We start from the raw sequence: 10,886 nt of genomic DNA, 5'->3' as shown, positions 1-10,886 counted from the left end.
ATATTTTTAATGTTTTTTATTTTATTTTTATCTATTAAGCACTTAAATCTATTAAGCACTCCAAGCTAAATATAGTAAAAATAAATAAATAAACAATAAAAATAAATAATTGTGAAATATTACAATGTAAAATATTACAATGTTCTATAATGTATTAAAAATTTATTTCTGTGATGGCAATGCTGCATTTTCAGAATCATTACTCCAGTCTTTAGTGTCACATGATCCTTAAGAAATCATTCTAATATGCTGATTTGCTGTTCAATTATTATTGGTGCTCAGTTATTAATAATGGTTATTATTATCATTGTTGAAAGTAGATTTTGCTGCTTAGTATTTTTGTTGAAACTATGATACATCTGTCTATACACACACACACACACACACACACACACACACACACACACACACACATATATATATATATATATATATATATACACACACACAGACAAAAGTCCCTTATGCTCACCAAGGCTGCATTTATTTGATCATACAGTTAAAACAAATGCAGTAAAAACAGCAATTAGAATGATTTCTGAAGGATCATGTGATACTGAAGATACTAAAAATATATTCAAATAGAAAACATAAATTAAATTGCAATAATATTTCACAATATTACTGGTTTTACTATATTTTTTGCTCACATAAATGCAGCCTTGGTGAGCAAAAGAGACGTTTTTCAAAACAAAAAAACGTCACCCTCACATCACCCTCATGTCTTTTTTCTTCTGTAGAACACAAAAGGAGATATGAGCCAGAACGACCGTCTCCTTTTCACTTTCATTGTGTGGAAAAATACAGTGAAAGTGAACGTTGTCTGAGGCTGTCAGGCGCAAGCCGTCATCTGTGTTGTAGTAGAGCGCTGCAGGGATCAGTGCGACCTCTAGAGGGCGACAGACACCGAATGCACTTCATCATCTGAGGCGGAGACGACGAGGAAGAAGCTGTCAAAACACTGCAAGGCCCTTTGAATAGGCATTTAAACGTGAATTGGTTATGGTCCAAATTTGCACCTTACATTAATTACATATGCATTTAAGGTAAGTTCATTTTAATTCAATAATATTTTACCGAGACGACGAAACGCCAGCTTGATACCCGTCAAAACATACAGTGACGTCATTATATACAGATGAAGTCACGATGCCTAGATTAGTCAAAACTAGTTTTTGCTATTAAGCTTGGTCTTTTGTGTGTTTTAATAATATGCATAATATTACAGTATTCAAGTGAATTTTATATCAAATCGACATTTGCACACTGATCATTAGACAGACCTTATAAACAATTGTCATGGTAACCATAGTCTAAAGTAGGTACTCTAGTGTAAAACCAACTAGTAATTCAATATTATATTCTATTTTAACATTTATATAATTGTTTAATTTCTTATTTTGATGTCAGTGGTGGCTGCTGTCAAGCTACCACAGTTTTAATGCAGTATAGAAACAATCTTCAAACACTAGTCCATCTATTTGGTTTCTCATGACCCGATTCTTAAAGAGACAGTTCACCCAAAAATGAACAATCAGTTATCCTCACTGATACATATCTCTATTATAGATCAGTGGTCATCCCTCATGTTCTACCAAAACCAAATGACTTGCTTTCTTCGGTGGAAAATGGACGAAGATATCTGAGAAATATCCATACAATGGAAGTCAATGGGAACCACAATTATTTGGTTGGTCTGTCTCTCCATTTTCCTTCACAGGAGTACATAAACCTCTGTAATGTCTCAGACTGAGCATCTCAACGTGAGCCCCTGGGGCTTGTCTGAGTTTTTGGTCCAGAGGAGGCTGCTTGGCTTTGGAGCGCTGCTGGCCTGGATGGTCTTGTTCCACCTGCTGGTCAACATTTGGCTCCTGTGTGTCTTCACAAGCCTCTTAGTGGTCTTAGGTGGTTGGCTTGGTTCCCAGGCTGTCCTGGACTCAGACAGCGTTGTTCACCTAGAGCGCTTTGTTAGGCTGGAGGAGATCCCGCACAGTGCCGAGAGCGAGCAACAACTGGAAGATGAGATCCAGAAGACAGTTGGCAAGATCATACGTGAATTTGTCACCTCATGGTACAGCACCATTTCCAAAGAAAAAGAGTTTGAGGATGAGGTGCACAATGCCATGATCTCCATGGCATTGGAGCTGAAGGGTCGAGTGGCAAGAGTTGATAGGAAAGCTTTATCTCAGAGGGTTTTAGACCTATCTGGATGCCACGTTCAGTGTTATTCGAGTGCCAGGGAAGCCAATAAACATCAAGGGGTGGACAAAGATGGAGATCTCTGGGAGGCGTACAGCAAACTCTGCCCTCCTCATCCCGCTCTTCAGAGCTCTGCTGTTGAGGTGAATTACGTACGGGCCATTGTAGATCTGCTTCTCCATGTTCTTGTACCTCCTCCACATTTAGAAACCCGCACAGGTCGATTTGTGGTGGGCGAACTTATAATGTGCAACGTTCTGCTGCCTTTAATTGCAAAACTGTCCGACCCAGACTGGCTAAACATGTTGATTGTAAGCATCTTCTCTAAATCCAGCGAACCAGCCCCAGAGCCAGAACCAGTAGAAGTTCAAGCTCCACCACAAGTTGTATCTCCTCAAGAAAACACACCGCAAGAGCTTGAAATTCCTTGCGTTCTGGCCCTAAAAGTCACCCCAGAGACCTCTACAGCAATGGAGGCCCCAACACCAGAACTTGCTGATGTCATTGACTCCGCTGATCTTTATTCTCCACACAACCTGGAGGAAGACGAACCACGGTTGACCAAACCGTTTCCGTTGGGTTTTAGCCCCAGGGATTATCTGAGACTCGGTAAACCCAATCCGTTCTATCAAGAAACCGACTCTGATTTGGAATCTCCTCTAACGGATTTCAAGCAGAGCTCCCTAGAATCGCTGGTTCTGATTGGTTCAGAGGAGACTCTTTCTGAAAGACTTGCCGAATGCACCACTCCAGTTGACGCTGTGTTAGACCTCGAGGATGAACTTCCAACTTACACCAATATGACAGAGAAGGAGCTATCAGTACATTCCGCAGGTGTGTCCGAGGAAGAGCCATCAAGCTTTTGCACTCTCCAGCCGCTGGAGAAGAGTAACTCGAGTGCAGACCAGCCAGGCCTGGTGAACCCCAGTGAGCTGGCTTTGACTGCACCCGTCCAGGCTTCTTCACCAGCTGGGATGGCATCCCTGGCACCTTTTAACTTCGAGCCCCTCAGCAGCCCAGAGGGTCCGGTCATTATCAAGAACCTCCGCATCACTGGCACCATCACTGCTAAGGAGCACCGAGGCTCTGGCTCACATTCCTACACTCTCTACAGCGTAAAGGTGAATTGGTTCTCACTTTTCTCTGTTAAATCATGTTAGTTAAGTTATCAAGTTTGTTAAATCGTGGTTGAAGTTTACCAGAATTGGCCAATATTTGATATTTAATAGTTCACACTCGTTTCTGCTAATTTTACATTTAGATTCCCTTTGCCGTCATCTAACGCACAGTTAAAGTTGATCTTTAAAACATGACTAATTTCACTGTTAAATATAATCTCTGGCAAATTTTACTCCTTTTTCATATTAATATCAATATATTATTATTAATGCTAATATATTCGAAATATAATGTTATAATGTTTTGCTGCCTAAATTCATGTGAAACATTTAAATGAGTTGATTTTAGTTTATAGTATTTATTTTTTATTAATTTACACAATACTGTGTAGAATTTTAATATTGTACATGTACACTTATTGTATGTTGGCTATAACATTATTATTATTATTATTATTATTATTATTTTAATATATAATATATTAATATACATAATTATTATTTTACTTAATATTTGTAAAAGTAATTTTAATAAAAACTATTGATTTTAGTTTCAATTTCAGTGTTTTATTTTTTTATGAGTTTAGACAAAATATTGAATTTTAATATTTTTCCGATTTTTCAGTCAGACATAAGTAATTATTATATCTAACAGAATTATAATATCAGTCCATCTCTGGAGTGCCTCGACTGTAATTTTAGTCTCTACACTTTTTAGTCATGTTTCTGTCTAATTTAACAGTTTCTTTAAAGTAAAATGGTAGATAAAAATGTCACAATGTCACATTTTATTTCAGCCCTCACAAGAGTCATATTTAATAAATTCTAGCCCTTTATGAGCACATTGTAGGGAAAAATCATGCTATTCATGAAACTCTGTAGTTCATTCTTGTAGGATATTCTGTAAAGCTTTAGTAATAGTAACCAAAAGGACGAAGTGTTGCAAAAAGTCATTATAACATGATTGCTTGATAAAGATGTGTTTGTCTTGCAGTATGAGACAGCCATGGACTCTGAGAATCCTGAATCTTCGCAGCCCTTGGCCTATCACACCGTCAGCCGACGCTACAGCGAGTTCCTCAACCTTCAGACCCGTTTGGAGGAGAAACCAGAATTACGCAAGATTCTCAAAAGTGAGCAGAGCATATTAGTCCTGTCAGTTTCAAAGCTTTCCAAAACACTGTTTTATTGGTTGTCTTGTTCTGTTAACTGTAGATGTGAAAGGACCAAAGAAAATATTTCCTGAGCTTCCATTTGGAAACATGGACAGTGACAAAGTCGAGGCCAGGAAAGGTCTTTTGGAAACATTCCTTAGAGTATGTTCTTTGAATATATAAATTACATGAACCGGACTATATTTACTGTTAGTATTCCATTCCACACAACTTCTTTTAAATGTTTATTCATGTTTTCTTTTATTACAGCAACTTTGTGCCATTCCTGAAACGGCCAACAGTGAGGAAATGCAAGAATTTCTCGCTCTAAACACTGATGCAAGAATTGCCTTTGTGAAGAAACCCTTCATTGTTTCACGCATAGACAAGGTACGTTTCAGAATGCACATTGTATGTTTTGACTGAAACACTTTACATAAAAAATTATTATGACTTGGCAGATTGTGGTGAATGCTATAGTGGACACCCTGAAGACGGCCTTCCCTCGCTCAGAACCACAGAGTCCTACTGATGAAATTGACGCAGAGCCTGATGGGAAATTGTCCACTGACAAGAAATCCAAGTATAGGAGGAGAACTGGTTGTTTTTTGGAATGTTTATAGCTGTCAATAATTTCCTGTATGACTAATACATGTTTCATTTCTAGGTCTCGAATGAGATTCTCTAGTAAAACTGCCCCTGCTCTCAACGTGTCTGACATGAAACCCAAAGTGCTTTACTGCTTTGATGAAAGCAGCTCTGTAAGTAGCAGTCATCAGTAATTGAGTCTTTTTCAATGAACCATAAGAAGGAAGTGAATGAGAAATAGAAAATAGCTTTTGCTAATTTCCACTCTGCAGTAGTTATTGTGACCCTGCAAGTTGTTCTGCTCATCAGCAACACAGGGAATATACATTAATTTGATGTTGTTGTTACAGGTTTTCAATGGCTTCTCGTTGAATGAGCTGGAGAGCTTCATCTCAGAGAAGGAGCGTTTTGAGGCTAAAGCATGGTTTGATGCTGATGCAGAGAGAAGTGGAGCACCTAAATGGGATATGAAAACATGCGCATGTGCCAAAGCACAGCTACAGAATGCACCCGCCTTCAGTGACTCTGGTAACGACTCTTGTATAAGAGAAATAATAATAATATTTATTATATTAGTTCTTGAGTTCAACTCAATGACGTAATTATCAGCTCACTCAAGGGGAATGTTTCTCAGACAAGGACTTTTAATATAGTAGGGGTGTTACATCCATCACAAACATGATGGTTCGGTACGTACCTCAGTTTTGACTCAGTTTAAACGAGCTGTGGACACTAGGGCTGTCAAAATTTTGAATTTCGAATATTCGTCGAATTTAAAATAAAAATCCACATTTGAATGCAAAAACGTTGCATTCGAATTTTAGGTGTGTGTTAAGGAGGCAGCCTTAAGGCCCGTTCACACCAAGCATGATAACTATAAAGATAACGATAAAGATATAGTTCTAAAAATAAGAATGAACATAGCAGTCGTCATTTACTCCCGACATCTGAGCCGCTGAAGACGCAGTGGATTACTTTTGTTTTTTAAGGGAATGAGCCCATGATGTACCTAAATGCGTTTTGTTTGCGTAATTTATTTGACATCAGACTGCTTTGTAAACGAGGGTCAGTACAAAGCAGGTTTTGCTAAAAAGTTGTTCGGTAGCTTCACCACCAAAAGAAGTGAGTATAAAGGCCAAGGATGATAACTATAAAGATAACGATAAAGATATAGTTCTAAAAATCGTTCTCAATATTAAAGAATAGCAGAGTCCACTCCACACCACAACTATAACAATAAAGACAAAGATTTTTCTCCAGCTGATGAACGCTAAAAAATTGACAGCCAATCAGAATCAATCCTGCTGTAACGAGCTCGAGAATTTAAAGCGGCAGACTAGCGTGCGCTTAGAATAAACAGACGATATCGTTCGCTGGTGTGGACGCTAATATCGTTATATTTATAGTTATCGTCCTTGGTGTGAACGAGCCTTTACAGTGGCGCACGAGATGCGATGACGATGTAAGTGTCGTTGCATCATAATGTTTTTGTTAGCCTATCCAGTTAAAGCCACTGGAGCTGCTGCGTTGTTCTTTCAAAATATTGCGGAAAAAGAGAACATCATTGCGGAGAAGATCTTGTTTACATCAAAACTGAAACCGTTCACACAGAACACATATTTTGCGCATTTTCTAGAGGGACATGTATCACCGTTGCACTCGCATCTCGCACAAAGGAGCCGCATGTTTAGAAAGCCAAGTAAAATTAATGAAAGTTTAACTTTGAAAAAAACATATATCGAGACTTTATGGCGGGGTTTTTCCCCCATCCCACTGCATCTCATGTTTTTAAATGAAAAATGTACTCTTTGGGATTGGCTTTCTGTCCATTAAACTATGCATACATACATGATGCTGTTTTGTTTATAGTTGTTTAAGCAACTTAATTAATTATAATTGGTTTATAAACATTATTTTAAACATTGTGCACTTTTTTTCACAGATTAAACATTATCTTATGCTTTGAATAAACGTGCATTAGTAATATTTTGCTCGATGCGCCCTCTTGTGGCCTCAGATGAGAAGCCAAAAGCTATTCTTCACCATAACTGAAATTATGCATTTTAAATTCGAATATAATTCGAATTTTGATTATATTAAAGTGCAAAATTCGAATTTAGTTTTTCTGCCATTTTGACAGCCCTAGTGGACACTAATGCCTTGCCTAACGTAAATTAAATATTTTGTTTGTGACATTTTGTTTTGACGTTTTTCTGCGGTTGAAACAGTGATTGAGCGATTACACGAGGCATGAGATGTTCATTCATGTTTATTTTGCATTAAAACTAGCTAGTAGTAAAGAGGAAGGGATGATCACGCTCACTCGTGCTCTGCGATGCCGTTTGAACTGAGGCGTTTATACAGCGATCTGTCGCACCACATTAGAGCGTCAAAACGGTATTTTTTGTTTGAATTTCCTAAAAAACAAATAGACATAATTTGAAAGATGCTGTATAAATACAATGCTGTATTTCGGTGCACATGTGTACCAAGCCAAAAGACCTGTACCAAAAATTTTCAGTACAAAAACGTGTACTGTTACACTCCTAAAATGTAGTAAAGTCATATGGACCAGGGTAGCGTGATAATACATTTTTTGACAGGAATAAAAATAAGGCTGTGAGGTATAGAAGTGCAATGTGTTCAGTAGATTGTACTGTTGTTTAACAACAACAACATTCGATTGTTGCTGATGAAACGTCTTTCTGAGAAAAAAACCCCAAGAACTTTTAAGTATAGAAAAACTCCATAAAATGGTTTTGAAAGTTTTGAGTTGTGAATATTACTTGTGAAGTCTATCCCACACAAGCCTCATTTTAAAAACCTTTTTCCACTATAAAGAACCATTTGTGCAATGGAATGTTAATGGATTTTAGAGGTTCTTCGTGGAACCCTAGATGCCAGCAAGAGTGTTGGCTAGGTCTGTGATATTATGTAAGTTAACTCTAGAGGGCAGCATTGTACATTCATAATGTTGTCAAGTATCCCTTGCATTGACGAAAACCAGCTCTCATAGTTCTGAGCAGGAAAAAATAAACAAAGTCATTCCATGTTCCATATTATAAAAACATGTCAGTGATTGGATCTGTGTGTGTTCATATTTTGTATTTTAGTTGTACTTGTGGACATGGAACATGCTGTGCTCTTATTCAGTCATTCTGGGAATCATTTTACAAACACGTTTTCAAAGATTCTGACCAGTGTCTCTTTTCCAGCTGTGATGGCTTCATATTGTGTGTACTTGTGTGTTCGTGTATAGCTAGTGAGATGGCTCTATCTGACCAGGCCCTGAATATCCTGTGTGTGCTCATGAAGGATCAGTGGAGCTGGCTCTGCACAGAGAACATACAGAGGACCATCAGACTGCTGTTTGGGACCCTCATTGAAAGGTGTGTGTCCACCCTAATGATAGGACCAGATCGCAGTGTAATCAGTCTTTGGTAGCTTCTTGAATTCAATCCAGATTCACATAGCCAGTATTTGGATTAGATCTCAAAGCTGAACCAACTGTTTGGCATTTCTGCAATTACTCTGTTGATGTTTCTTTGACTATGGAGAATGGATCAGACATGTTTTAGCGGTATTAGTGCACAGACCGTTCATCCCTGCCGAGCAAAAGCTGAAAATGCATTAATTTGTCTGCCTCTCTTTAATCAGAAGCTGGGAGATTTTAGAGACGTCCAACACATCTCTCATCTTCGATGTGGAAAGAAGTGTTTTCAACTTAGTAAATGCCATAAATCTGGACCACATCTATAAATTTAAAATAGATAATTGCATGAAGTGATAAGTGGGACATTTCTTAAAGTTTTGTTTGTGCAGACTTATTGGCTGAAATCTTGTCTACTTTTTAGATTTTGACTATTGTACAGTGTTGCAGGAAAGTGGAGTCGACTGTACAGTTTTACATGTTTGGTTTGTTAATATTTGTTGCATGTTGATTTATGTTTAAAAAAAAGTTGCTGTTTCATTTTCCCAAAAACTTTATAACTGTATATTCTAGATTTAATAAGACTAGTGTGACTTTAGTCTTCAGTAATTAAACGTTAACGTTCAAAAGTTTGGGGTCAGGAAGATGCATTAATGTAATCAAAAGTACAGTATTTTTTATAATTTATGATTGCAATAGTTATAATTAATAATTGTATTGATTAAATTATAATTTATAATATAATAATAAATTATAGTGTCATTTATAATGTCACAAAAGATTTCTATTTTAAATAAATGAAGGTTTTTTTATCTCTCTATTCATCAAGGAATCTAGATTAATCATGTTTTCCACAAAAATATTAAGCAGCATAATTGTTTTCAACATTAATAATATTAATTAATGTTTCTTGAGCAGACATTCTCCAAGACTGGAGTAATGATGCTGAAAATTCAGCTTTGCAAATTTGCGGGAAGAAAATGCATTTTGCCATATATTCAAAAAGAAGTTATTTTACATGGTAAAATAATTTCACAATATTACATTTTTGCTGCGTTTTTGATTAAATAAATGCAGGATTGTTAAGACTTTGAGAAAAACATTGAGAAATCCTACCAACCTCAAACTTTTGAATAGAAGTGTATAAATCCACCGAGGCTCAAAAGGGCCTAAAGACAGACACGGCCGACAGATGGATTGACTCAATGAGGTGTCAGTGACGGCATCACTCATTCCCTTCTCAAACTGCTGTACAATTGCGTGATCATTCTTATTTTTAACCATGAATAAAAATACTTTATTAAACAAGTTCTGCAGAGGGGACCGATGACAATTTGATGTAGGAAGTGAGAACTGTGTGTTTTAAAGCTGTCAACAGGCAGCTTTCCCCCATCCTCTGCTCCACTTCTCTTGGAGTTAATAACAGTCATGGGACGTCCCACTGAGCCACCTTCAGTTTCAGCTTGTTGTTGAAGCTTTCTGCTCTGCTTTAATTAAAGTGCTTGGTGTTTTTGCTACTCTGTTTCGCGATGACCACACGTCTGTGGAGTGCAGATTTATCCTGTTGCACAGTAATGCCTTTCTAATGCAGAGAGGTTACCGAAACCTTGTGCTATAAAGGAGAGTTTTTTTTTTTCTTGGTTTCTTTGAAACCATCCCATCCGTCCTCCTGGATTCAAGCTGAAAGGTCAGGCCTCACATTAAATGACAAACGCAAGCCCTCAGCTCCATAAGCATCTGTTTTACAGATCCTCGTGTTGTGATGTCTAGCCATTTCAAATGACTCGTTTGTGAGGTGGTGTATTAAACACCTGCTAGCTGAGCGGCTTCCTGACATGGTTAGCTGATGGCTAACAGCCATTGGACGGGAAAGCTGGAGTGAGGCCTATGCTTTTCCTAAACAGTTGGACAGTGTGGACAGTGTCTCAAAGGTGTGTCTTTTGTGGGTTTGAGCAGATCAGTACAATGGTTATTTGTTCTCTGTTTGAAATATATGTTCACAATTGCGCTTTTTCCCCCATCCACTATTCTGCAGGCTGTAGAACACATTTCATCTTAATTCTGCTCTAAACCAGGGGTCCTCAACCTTTTTCAGGACAAGAACATTTGTGGTGGGTCATAGAGGTGCTTGTCTAGTTTAATTGCGAAGTTTGCTTAGTTTAACGCTTTTCGCAATGTGCTGGGGAAATCATCGGTTAGCAACTCCCATCTCATACGGACCTGATCCGCTGATACATATTTGAGAAGCCAGACCACTCGCACTGCTTGCATCATTGATCTTTTATCTCATTCACTCACATATGCTCCTGTAGCCATTATCTTAAAATCTATAAATATGCACAGTATTATAAAACCCATTAGTAGTAGTATATATTCAGGGGTGCACATAATTTTTTT

The 10,886-nt window shown here is 37.7% G+C and overlaps 1 protein-coding gene across 2 annotated transcripts in view; it reads left to right on the top strand.

Moving 5' to 3' along the window:
* The first annotated feature begins 900 nt into the window (after window positions 1–900).
* LOC107701420 (sorting nexin-19-like) overlaps window positions 901–10,886 on the top strand; it is a 32,810-nt gene continuing 22,824 nt past the window's right edge. Inside the window, exons 1-9 of one of the 2 annotated variants that reach the window (XM_016503420.1) lie at window positions 901–1,046; window positions 1,721–3,320; window positions 4,312–4,450; window positions 4,533–4,633; window positions 4,742–4,861; window positions 4,933–5,054; window positions 5,139–5,232; window positions 5,410–5,587; window positions 8,319–8,448. In XM_016503420.1, coding sequence (XP_016358906.1) covers window positions 1,740–3,320; window positions 4,312–4,450; window positions 4,533–4,633; window positions 4,742–4,861; window positions 4,933–5,054; window positions 5,139–5,232; window positions 5,410–5,587; window positions 8,319–8,448 — 2,465 coding nt within the window. In that variant the 5' untranslated portion in view covers window positions 901–1,046; window positions 1,721–1,739. Of the gene's footprint in view, window positions 1,047–1,569; window positions 3,321–4,311; window positions 4,451–4,532; window positions 4,634–4,741; window positions 4,862–4,932; window positions 5,055–5,138; window positions 5,233–5,409; window positions 5,588–8,318; window positions 8,449–10,886 lie in introns of both variants that reach the window. The other variant, XM_016503421.1, reaches the window with a different exon arrangement.

The sequence above is a fragment of the Sinocyclocheilus anshuiensis genome, unplaced genomic scaffold (genome assembly GCF_001515605.1).
Source record: "Sinocyclocheilus anshuiensis isolate Anshui unplaced genomic scaffold, SAMN03320099.WGS_v1.1 scaffold1906, whole genome shotgun sequence".
NCBI classification, from domain to species: Eukaryota; Metazoa; Chordata; class Actinopteri; order Cypriniformes; family Cyprinidae; genus Sinocyclocheilus; species Sinocyclocheilus anshuiensis.
The sequence above is the reverse complement of the archived record's forward strand: the minus strand, read 5'-3'. Positions and strand labels throughout refer to the sequence as shown.